Source organism: Hemitrygon akajei, chromosome 16 (assembly GCF_048418815.1).
Source record: "Hemitrygon akajei chromosome 16, sHemAka1.3, whole genome shotgun sequence".
NCBI classification, from domain to species: Eukaryota; Metazoa; Chordata; class Chondrichthyes; order Myliobatiformes; family Dasyatidae; genus Hemitrygon; species Hemitrygon akajei.
In genome coordinates this window covers 64,083,620-64,095,840 of record NC_133139.1, presented here as the reverse complement: position 1 = coordinate 64,095,840, position 12,221 = coordinate 64,083,620, and the positions used below count along the sequence as shown (strand labels likewise).

Sequence of the window (12,221 nt, the reverse complement as noted above, 5' to 3'; positions counted from 1 at the left end):
TGGAATCAACCTGGTAAACCTCCTCAGCACCAACTCCAAAGTCAGTATGTCTTTCCTTGAGTAAGAAGACCAGGCAGTATTCCAGATGCTTTGTCCTTTGACTGTGACCAAGATGTCTTATGTTGTGGACAAGGCTTTCACCAAAGTATCTGTTACTCAAGTGGTTCTGGGCTGGAGAGCACGTTCCTATGATAAAGACTGTGATCTGATCTGGCTTCCTCCCTCATCCCAAAGACTCACGGGTTAGGGTGAGTACGTTGGCACCAGAAACATGGTGACACTTGCAGGCTGCCCAGCACAATCCTTGCTGATTGGATTTGATGCAACTGTTGCCATTCACAGTATGTTTCAATGTACATGTGACATATAAAGCTAATTTTTAATCTCTATCTATCTTTAATTAATGACAGGCAGGCTCACAAGCAGGAGCATTCTCCTCCTCTGAGATGTAGGAATGTAAGAAACAGAGAGAGGAGTAGATTATTTGGCCCTTTTGATCTAGGTCTGTCATCCATCAAGATCAAGGCTGGCTTACCTCTGTGACACTTTCCTGCATTATCCCCTTATTCACGTAACATCAAGAAATCTGTTGATCTCGGTGTTGAGTGAACACAGATAACAAGCTTTCCCACCACTTTCAATGTGAAGAAAGTTCCAAAGGTTCAGCACCTTTTTTTAGTCGGATTTCAAGGTTCAAGAATATAAAATATAAAAGCATTTCTATAAAACACAATATACAAATAACTATTCTATACATAGACTGAATGTACGTACATTAAATGACAGCAGGTGATTTGTAGGTAGTGGTGGGAGGCGGTGGTGTGGGTTAATGGGTTGAGGTGTTGATCTGCTTGAAGAGAAGTCACTGTGCAGGTTTCTCCTTAACTCCGTCCGAAATGGCCCGCCCTTATTTATTCTTAAACCATCTCCCTGTCTCCAGCCCATCAAGCCCTGTAAGAATTTTAAACTTCAATGAGATGTCATTCTTAGTTCTAAAGATAACAGTGCTAGCCCGTGCAGTCTTACAACAAGCCTGCCTTCCCTGCAGCTATTCTGGGAATCTTCACTGTGCTCCCTCTATGGCGAGTAGGAAAGGGATAGAAGGAATTGGACGAAGGATTGAGGTGGGCGAGGTGGGGGTGGAGAAGTGAAATGGCAGGTTTGACTCACTGGGAAATGTCCCTTGCCCTCAGCTCCTGGATGAGACCAGCCAGATGAGTGACCTGCCAGTGAAGGTGATCCACGTGGAGAGTGGCCGAATCTTGTCGGGGGCCGAGGCACCAAAGGCCGGACAGCTGGACGCCTGGTTGGAAATGAACCCTGGGTGAGTACACGAGGACACAGCGGGCCCCTGGGCAGTGTAGAATCACAATCACAGTCAGATTTAATACCACTGGCAAATGTTGTGAAATTTGTTGTTTTGTGGCAGCAGTACAGTGCAATACATTTTTTTAAAATTATAAGATCAAAAGGTTAGATCAAAAACATAGTGAGTTAGTGTCAATGGGTTGGGACTTTGTTCAGAAATCTGATGATGGAGGGAAGAAACTGTTCTTAAAACACTGAGCGAGTGTCTTCGGGCTCCTGTACATCCTCCCTGATGGTAGCAATGAGAAGAGGGCTGAGGGTCCTCAATGATGGATGCCACCTTTTTGAGGCAACACCTCAAAATACCCTCCATACCTTCGATGTGAAGATACCCTCGACGCTGGTGAGGCTCATACTCATAATGGAGATGGCTAAGTTTGCAACACCCTGCAGCTTTTTCCAACTCTGTACAGTGGCCCCTCCATACCAGTTGGAATGTTGTACCTGGTGGTAGAACGCAGGCACTGAGGAGTACAGGCACCTGGTTTCCTGAACGTGGCTCACAGGTAGACAGGCTGGTGACGAAGTCTTTTGCCACACTGGCCTTCATCAGTCAGGGCACTGAGTACAGAAGCTGGAACATTGGCGAGCTCACATTTGTAGTATTGTGTCTAGTTTTGAACACCCTGCTGTAGGAAAGATGCCACTGAGCTGCCAGAGAGCACAGAGGAAATTTACAAGAATGTCGATGGGATCGAGGAACTGAGTTATGGATAAAGGTTGGGCCTTTTTTTCATTGGAGTATAGGAAAGTGAGGTTTACCTTATTGAGGTGCATGAGGGTTTTCCCAGGGTTGTGGAATCGAGGAGAGAGATTTAATCAGAACCTGAGGGGCAACATTTTCACCCAAAGTGTGGTCCGCCCGAGTAAGTGGTTGAGGCAGGTACATTTAGAAGGTACTTCGACAGGAAAGATTTAGAGGGATATGGGCCAAATGTCACTAGCTCAGATGTGGATTTTGTTTGGCATGGGCCGAGGGGCCTGTTTCCATTTTTGACCCCTCTTTCCCAGCTCGTTTCTGCACCTGTTATTATTACTCTTTATTTCTTCTGAGTAGGTATGAGGTGGCCCCACGCTCCGACAGTGAAGACACTGGCTCTGAGGAAGAGGAAGAGGTAAGTGCAGAACAGAAAGAGACACATGCAATCTAAAGCCTGGTGAGCAGGAGCCCTCATTATAGGACACATCTAGTGGACCACAGGAAGCATTATAATGCCAGTTGTTTTTTTTTCCTCCAGTCAGCTGAAGGGTCTCAGCCCAAAACGTTGGCTGGTAACTTTTCCATAGATGCTGCCTGGCCTGCAGAGTTCCTTCAGCATTTTCTATGTGTTGATTGGATTTCTAGCATCGGCAGATTTTCTCTTGTTTGTTGATAATGGCTGTTGTACCCATTTGATCCAGGCACAAGGCCAGAATTTTCCTCCAGCTTTTTGACATCACTAAATTAAAAAAAGTAGTGTTGATATTTTTAAGCCGCAGTGTAATTAAGCAGGAAAACATAAACTAAACATTTTTTAGAAGTAAGAACACAATTAGAACCAAAAAAAAGTCCATTTTAGTGCAAAGTGATCAAAATGGCAGACAGGTACCTGATCTATTGATGGCTCTGTTTCTTGTTCAGGAAGAGGAGGAGGAGGAGCAGGCGGCCACATCAGCACCACCTACTGCCCCCGAGGAGAAGAAGAAAATTCAGGATCCAGACAGCGAAGAGGTGTCTGAGCTGGACGCCAGGCAGATAATAGAGTAAGTAGAGCATTATGGTATAGATGGAATGGAGCACTGTGAGTGGAATTGGCATCGCCACAAAGGGGAACCAACTAGTCTGGGAAAGAATGGTTGGGACTATACTCTAAAGCAGCATTATGGCTGACGTTCTGGAGCGTAATTTGTCTCAGCTGGCTGGAGATGAATGAAATGGGTGGGCAATTTTTTGGAGCAAAACGGGTGAGCTTTTCTAGAGCAGTACAAGGATGGGTTTTCCAAAGTGGAATGGGGGGAGTTGTTTAGAACATGATGTGCAAGATGGGGGTTCTGGAGCAGGATATAAGCAGAATCTTCTAGAGCAGAAGGATCTAACACGCAATGGGGAAATCAGTGTGGACCAAAATTATGGGAAGATTGTGATGTTCAGGAAATGATGCAAGGAAGCTTATCTGGAGCTAGATGTGCAACAGCCTGGGCAGAATAGGAGCACACTGTTCTAGAGCAGAAGTGTTCTAGTGTGTTATGGGGGAGATGATTCTGGAACAGAATGGGGGTGGTGTCCTGGAACCAAATTGAGATAAAGATCTGTATGAAGCATAATGCTTTCTTTGGCTGAGAGGAAGGGCACTGTTCTGTGGTGCAGAATGTGTGGGATCTGCCCTGGGGACAGAGAGGATGACAAAATCTAATCGTCAGTCCGGAGAATATTCCTTTACCGACCGGATGGAGAGTTGTGACTGTGACAGGCCGGCATGGTAGCATAGAGGTCAGCACAGTGCTTTACAACGCTAGCTGTAGAACCAATTGGGGTTCAATTCCCACCGCTGTCTCTAAGGAGTTTGTGCAGTTCTCCCCATGACTACCGGGGTTTCCTCTGAGTGCTCTGGTGTCCTCCCGTATTCCAAAGACATACGGGTTAGGGTTAGTAAGAGGTGGGTGCTAGAGTTGTGGTGACACTTGCAGACACCCCCAGCACATCTTTGGACTATGTTGGTTGTTGATGCAAATGACGCATTTCACTCTATGTTTCGATGCTTTAATGTACAGCTGACAAGCAAAGCTAATCTTCTTTTAATTGCATCTTGCAGGAATGCCAAGCAGGATGTGGATGACGAGTACAGTGCGCCGCTGTCCAGCATGCACGGTCTGCAGTCCTATTACTCAGTCGCTCATGCGGTGACTGAGAGGGTGGACATTCAGTCCACCCTGCTTGTGAACGGTTTACTGAAACAATATCAGGTAAAGGAGTGTCGGGTGTGTTCTGCTCTTCACTGTATGAAGGCACATTGGCTTCATAAACCAAAGTCACGTGTACAAGAGATGGGGTGTTATGCTGAAGTTGTATAAGACATTGGTGAAGCCTTTTTTGGAATATTGTGCCCAGTTCCGGTCACCTAAGAGAGATATCAATAAGATTGAAGGTGTGCCAGAACTTGAGAACTTGAGTTATAGGGAAAGGTTGACTAGGTTAGGACTTTATTCCCTAGGGCATAGGAGAATGAGAATGAGGGGAGATTTGACTTGGGTATACAAAATGAAGACAGGCTTTTTCCACTGAGGTTGAGTGAGACTAAAATTAAAGGTGACGGGTTAAGGGTGAAAGGTGAAATGTTTAAGGGAAACATGAGGGGGAACTTCTTCACTCAGAGGGTGGTGAGAGTGGGGAATCCACAGCAGAGGTGGTGGATGTGGACTAAATTTCAACATTTAAGAGAAAATTAGAAAGGTACATGGATGGAGGGCTATGAACCAAGTGCAGGTCCATGGAACTAGGCAGAATAATAGTTTGGCACGTACTAGATGGACCGAGGGGTTTGATTCTGTGCTGTAGTGCTCTGTGGCTCCATGACTCTTTTGTCACTGACTTACTGATACATGTCTAGTTTCCCCCCATGCACTGCACCACAATGGGCGGGCCTCCCCCCCCCCCCCCCCCCCCCCAGCTCCCCATCACTGAGACTCCTGCTACAGACAACCATTGGATTTGGCCAAGGAATGGAGATCCCAGGAGGAATTAGTGACGTAGAGTTATAATGAAAAACCTGCTTGCAGCAGCATCACAGGAATGTAGCTACAGAGAGTGACACACAGAATTTAATTTATACAGAAGTTATACAAAAATAAATGAAGAGAGAGCAAAAAAAAGCTTAGTGCAAGACGTGTTCCATAACACCCCATTGCTGAGGTAGTGTTAAGCACCATCACAGAGCAGTTGGGCTGAATGGACTGATGCTACGTTGACCACTATGCTCTGCATTATATTACCGCTTTTCCCTTCTACTGGCTCAATGTACTGACGTTGTGAAGTGATCTGTATGGGTGGCATGTTTTTCACTGTGCCTCGCTTACATGCGACAATAATAAACCAATCAACAATTATCGTTCTGTGTAACTCCTTAAATGCTACGCAGGTCAAAGGTCTGGAGTGGCTCGTGTCGCTCTACAACAACAACCTGAACGGGATCCTCGCCGATGAAATGGGCCTGGGGAAGACCATCCAGACCATCGCCCTCATCACATACCTCATGGAACACAAGCGCATCAATGGACCATTCCTCATCATAGTACCTCTCTCGTAAGGAGATCTCTGCTCACCTCTCTATGTCCTGGAGATCTGAGGGAGGAAAGTTGACCAGAATCCTGCAGAATCTCAACAACTCCCCGTTAAAGCAATGATTCCCCTCCTTCTGATAAAAACGTGGTTTATCCAAAACATTCCATGGTTTTCCACAGACTGGAGTCAGAAATGTTCTTGGGGTTAAAAAAACCCATTATTAGTCCAATGCAGAGTAAATTCTATGGGATTGCTCCAAACCATTTTATTTCCTGATTACCAGGCTAGTTTACATTTTCTTTACAATCAGCTCACTATAAAGATTATTAAATTGGAGAGTGTGTCAACCTATTAGAACATATTTAACCAAAACCACAGAATCCATTGCCTCTGAAGTTGTAATGACCCAGGGATCCTTCTTAGTCAACGTTCCTTCCTCAACACACGAGATGCTGGAGGAATTTGTGTGTTGCTCCAGATCCTAGCATCTGCAGCCTCTTGTGTCTCCGTTCCTCCTTCATCCTTCCCTCCAACAGATGGTCATTTCTCTCATTTTCTGTCAGAGGGATCTTCCTGCATCGGTAAGGTCTGTTGCAGTGGGAACAGACTCAAAGGCAGAAGAGAAGCACCATAGGCGCAGGGACGAGCAGCAGAGAAACATTTTATTTCTTTATGTAGTAAGTGTGGAAAAATGAGTCAGATATTATGGAAGTGATTGCAATTTACTCTAGCTGTGGGTAGACCTAATGTCAGCCGTTCATGTTTTATCAGCACAGTCTGACCTGACCCCTGAGGTGTGTTTCCTGCACTGTAATCACAACCCATCACGCTGCACAATCAGGAAGCGACGTTTTCTGTACAGTGATGCAAAGCTCCAATCATGACCTTGATTATGTTTGCAGGACGCTTTCAAACTGGGCTTATGAGTTCGATAAGTGGGCTCCGTCTGTATCACGGATATCTTACAAGGTAATCCCGAGTTCAGCTTTGACTCTGTGCGCAGGCGTTTGGAACCAGACTGGTTATTACTGCAGCTGCAGAGATGATGTTTTTCTTGTTCTTGCCCCACACAGGGTTCTCCCGCAGCTCGAAGGGCCTTTGTTCCACTCCTCAGAAGTGGGAAGTTCAACGTCTTACTCACCACCTATGAGTATATAATCAAGGACAAGCATGTTCTTGCCAAGGTAAAAGTTTCCTCACTCCCTACAAAGATTTCCTGTATTCACCTTCTCCTCCAGCCAAAGATAGGATTTGTGCTGAGGTATCATAGAAACAGAGAAAACCTATGGCACAGTACAGGCCCTTCAGTCCACAGACTGTACCAAACATGTCCTTACCTTAGAAATTACCTAGGGTTACCTATAGTCCTCTATTTTTCTGAGCTCCATGTACCTGTCCAGGAGCCTCTTAAAAGACCCTATTGTATCCACCTCCACCACCGTCGCCGGCAGCCCATTCCACACACTCACCACTCTGCGTAAGAAACTTAACCCTGATATTTCCTTTGTACCTACTTCCAAGCACCTTAAAACTGCGTCCACTTGTGCTAGCCACTTCAGCCCTGGGAAAAAGCCTCTGACTATCCACACAATCAATGCCTCTCATCATCTTATACACCTCTATCAGGTCACCTCTCATCCTCTGTCACTCCAAGGAAAAAAAGGCTGAATTCACTCAACCTATTCTCATAAGGCATGCTCCCCAATCCAGGCAACATCCTTGTAAATCTCCTTTGCACCTTTTCTATGGTTTCCACATCCTTCCTAAAGTGAGGCGACCAGAACTGAGCACAGTACTTCAACTAGGTTCTGACCAGGGTCCTCTAAAGCTGTAACATTACCTCTCTGCTCCTAAACTCAATCCCACGATTGATGAAGGCCAATACACCATATGCCTTCTTAACCACAGAGTCAACCTGTGCAGCAGCTTTGAGTGTAATATGGACTCAGACCCCAAGATCCCTCTGATCCTCCACACTGCCAAGAGTCTATACTATATTCTGCTATCATATTTGACCTACCAAAATGAACCACCTCACATTTATCTGGGTTGAAATCCATCTGTCACTTCTCAGTCTAGTTTTGCATCCTATCAAATGTCCCACTGTAACCTCTGACAGCCCTCCACACTATCCACAACACTTCAACCTTTATGTCATCAGCAAATTTACTAACCCATCCCTCCACTTCTTCATCCAGGTCATATATAAAAATCACAAAGAGTATGGGTCCCAGAACAGATCCCTGAGGCACACCACTGGTCACCGACCTCCATGCAGAATATGACCCATCTACAACCACTCGTTAGTGTTCATCTCCGTACACCCTACCTCCCTCCAGTTTACCTGTAAATGTTTCAGCTGTGGCCTCTGGTGCTTCACTGTTTTCCAAATCCATTATCCAATCAATTTCCCAGCCCATCCGTTACCCAACACATTGTCCCTTCCCATTTTACACAACCCACTGCCCCATTGTCCCTCTTCATCCGTTACCCAAACCACTGCACTCCCCATTGTAACTAAATCAATCACCCCACCCCATCCATTATCCAACCCACTGCTCACCCCATCCATTACCCAAACCCCTGCCCTCCCCATTGTAACCAAACCAATCGCCCCCCCATCCATTATCCATCCATTACCCAAACCCCTGCCCTCCCCATTGTAACCAAACCAATTGCCCCTCCCATCCATTACCCAAACCCCTGCCCTCCCCATTGTAACCAAACCAATCGCCCCTCCCATCCATTACCCAAACCCCTGCCCTCCCCATTGTAACCAAACCAATTGCCCCTCCCATCCATTACCCAAACCCCTGCCCTCCCCATTGTAACCAAACCAATCGCCCCCCCATCCATTATCCATCCATTACCCAAACCCCTGCCCTCCCCATTGTAACCAAACCAATCGCCCCTCCCATCCATTACCCAAACCCCTGCCCTCCCCATTGTAACCAAACCAATCGCCCCTCCCATCCATTACCCAAACCGTTGTGCTTTCCATCCAGTACCCAACAGAATAGTAGAATATAGACTAGATATGGGCAGAGAAATAGCAGCTGGAGTGAAATACCTGGGCAAATGAGAAGTGCTGCACTTTGGAAGGTAAGGGGAAGTATACAGTTAATAAAAGGATCCTTACAGCATTTTTCTCTTTCCAGATCCGTTGGAAGTACATGATCGTGGACGAGGGTCACCGGATGAAGAACCACCACTGTAAGCTGACACAGGTGTTGAACACACACTATGTGGCTCCACGTCGCCTCCTGCTGACTGGCACCCCGCTGCAGAACAAGCTGCCCGAGCTGTGGGCGCTTCTCAACTTCCTGCTGCCTACCATTTTCAAAAGCTGCAACACATTTGAGCAGTGGTTCAATGCTCCCTTTGCCATGACGGGGGAGAAGGTACGTCTGTGAGGGATGGTTGGAGGTGGTCTGAACACAGAGTTTGTGTCACCCGATCAAACCTGCATCCATTTTTGGCCATCACTCTTCAGGAAGGATGTGAGAATCCTAGAGTGGGCCAGAAGAGATCTACTGAAGCATTGCCAAGGATTTCAGCTCCAGAATTGGAATGGAGAAGCTGGGGTTGTTCTCCTTGGAGTAGAGAAGGCTAGAGAAAAGTTTGGTGGAGGTAGTCAAGTTCATGTTTAGAAAAGGGGGAAAAGACAAAGCTGTTGCCCTGAGTGGGTGGTTCAAGGGCCATTTCTGGACAACAGATACAAGGGAGCATGTGAGGAAGACTATTCAGATAGTACTGATTAACTGGAACTCACTGCTTGTGGGGACGGTGGAAAGGGAAGCAAATGCTGCTCTATTTTAATTTATTTCGAGATACAGCATAGTAACAGGCCCTTCCAGCTCCGCAAAGTCACACCATCCAGTTACACCCATGTTACCAATTAACCCACGAATCCATACGTCTTTGGAATGTGGAGGGAAACTGGAGCATCCAGAGGAAAGCCATGCAGTCACAGGAACAATGTACAAACTGCTCACAGACAGCGGTGGAACTGAACCCCTGGTTACTGGCACTGTGCTAACCAGTACACTAGAGCGCTGCCTGACTGCTTAGAGATGGGAACTGAACAGACACTGAAGAGGATTAAATTGTTGTATTGTGGGGCAGGAGTGGTCAGCCAGCTGGCTCTTCATCCAAATCTTTAGGAGATACAGGAGACTTCAGATTCTGGTTCTGGACCATAAACAGCTGAAGAAACTCAGTGAGCCGGCCAGCATCTATGGAGGGAAATGGACAGGCGATGTTTCCAGTTGAGACAGTCCAGGTGAAGGGTCTTGACCCAAAACATCAATTCTCAGTTTCCTTCCATAAATGCTGCCTGATCTGCTGAGTTCCTCCACTTACTTGTTTCCTTTACATTGATTTCTCTAACTTCCAGCATTTCCTCCTCCTTCCCCTTCCTTATTTTCCCATTCCCCATTTTAGCTCCCCTATTATCCCTTCTCTTCACCTGCCTGTTGCCTCCTCCTGGTGCCTCTCCTTACCTTTCTCCTATGGTCTATTCTCCTTCTTCTTCAACCCTTTACCTCTTCCACGTATCACCTCCCAGCTTCTCACTTCATCCCATCGCCCACCCACCTGCCTTCCCACCACTACCTGGTCTCACCTATCACCTGCCAGCTGGTACTCCTTACCTCTCCCACACTTTCTTACTCTGTCTTCCATTCCAGTCCTAATGAAATGGGGGTTGTGGAATGCAATTCAATGTATGAGGGCACTTAGGCATTGGTGGTTCCATCCCAAATTTGCTTTGGACTAGAATGCATCTTGTCATTATCAGCTGGTGGCTGGGTTGTCAGGTGCTGGAGGAGTAAGTACAACTCTCATGTCCAGTCCACAGCATTATGGCTTTCAAGGCCCGCACTGGGTACGTTGGAGCCCGTAAATCTCAGCTGACCAGAGGGATGGCTGCATTGTTGGAGAGAGTGGGGCTGAGGTTGACAGGAGAGAACCATGCATTTATAGTGCTGACATACTGTCTCCAGTGTGCAGACCAATATTCATCCATCACTCAACAGTTCCTGCCAACATCACCAAAGCAGATTATTTGGCTTTAATCACATAGAGAGATGCGATGCACAAATTGGCTTTCACTGTCCTTATGAGGAAAAATTGAGTGAACTAGGCCTTATTTCTTTGGAGCGAAGAGGGTGAGGGGGATCTTAATAGAAATGTACAAGATAATAACAGGCATTGATAGAGTGGACAGCCCAGGGTGGAAATATCTAATACAAGGAGGAATAATTTTAAGGTGATTGGAGGAAAGTACTGGCGGGGAAATGTTAAGAGTCAGTTTTTTTTTACACAGAGAGAGGTGGATGTGTGAACACTCCCAGAGTGGTGGTGAAGGCAGATACGTTAGAGACATTCAGTAGACTATTAGATAGGCAATTGATGAGGGTAAAGTGGAAGGTTATGTGGAAGGGAAAAGTTAGATTGATTTTGGAGTAGTTTTAAAGGTCAGCACAAGATTGTGAGCCGAAGTGCTTGTAGAGTGCTGTAATGTTTTATGTTCTTGCTTTTGCATAATGACCACATCATTGGCCAATTGAAATGTCCTGAGATTGTGAAAGGCCCTCTGTAAATGCAAGCTTTTGAATGGGGAGGGAAATGTGCCTCCCTTTTCAAATACCGAATCAATCTGCCTCCATTGTGTCTAACATCCCAAACAGGTGGATTTGAACGAGGAGGAAACCATTCTGATCATCCGCCGCTTGCACAAGGTTCTCCGCCCCTTTCTGTTACGGCGATTGAAAAAGGAAGTGGAAGCTCAGCTTCCTGAGAAGGTAACAAGTTCTTCCGGTGGTTTGAAGCAGACAAGTGGGTTAAAGATCGATGGGAATTACATTGGGTTTGAGCCGAAAGGGAAGGGCAAGTAGACTCACATATCTTGGGGGTTTTAAACAGCTGTCAATTTTTCACTTACTTATTATTTCAAGGTGTGAACATCGTTGACATAGCACACATTTATTGTTCACCTCCAGTTGTCCTTGAATTGACCACTTGCTGGTCCATTTCTAAGATGAAGAATAGCTTTAGTTGTCATATGAATATCAAAACATACATTGAAATGTTTGGTTTGTGTCACAGTCTGATGACTGTGCTGGGGGCAGCCCGGTGCTGACATAGCACACCCACAATTTGTTAACCTTAACCCATTCAAATTTGGAATGTGGGAGGGAACTGGAGCACCCCACATGGTCACAAGGAGGATGTACAAACTCCTTACAGACAGTGGCGGGAATTGAACCCTGGTTGCGATCCCTAGTGTCGTTGGGCACTACACTAACCACTATGCTACCATGCTGCCCAGAGAGAATTTAAGAATCAGGTCAAGTATATTGTCATGTGCAAGCATGAGAGGGTCAGGTACTCTGAAAAGCTTCCTGCAGCAGCATTAAAGGCGTATGGCATCAGATAAACAACATTCATTAGAAACAGATAAATTAGAGACAATTTCAGAATCAGGTTTAATATTACTAGCATATGTCATGAAATTTGATGTTACACTGCAGCAGTACATTGCAATACATAATAAAAACATTGTTATAGTAAATTACAGTAAAATGTATGTATA

General features: G+C 45.9%; 1 protein-coding gene across 2 annotated transcripts in view; it reads left to right on the top strand.

Annotated features, from left to right (window-relative positions):
• Positions 1–12,221, top strand: part of smarca4a (SWI/SNF related BAF chromatin remodeling complex subunit ATPase 4a) — a 107,809-nt gene that overhangs the window by 38,858 nt on the left and 56,730 nt on the right. For both annotated transcript variants that reach the window (XM_073069046.1, XM_073069045.1), the window contains exons 12-20: positions 1,194–1,324; positions 2,426–2,483; positions 2,990–3,111; positions 4,161–4,311; positions 5,484–5,647; positions 6,529–6,595; positions 6,700–6,810; positions 8,785–9,027; positions 11,317–11,430. In XM_073069046.1, the coding sequence (XP_072925147.1) occupies positions 1,194–1,324; positions 2,426–2,483; positions 2,990–3,111; positions 4,161–4,311; positions 5,484–5,647; positions 6,529–6,595; positions 6,700–6,810; positions 8,785–9,027; positions 11,317–11,430 (1,161 nt within the window). The remainder of the gene's footprint in view (positions 1–1,193; positions 1,325–2,425; positions 2,484–2,989; positions 3,112–4,160; positions 4,312–5,483; positions 5,648–6,528; positions 6,596–6,699; positions 6,811–8,784; positions 9,028–11,316; positions 11,431–12,221) is intronic.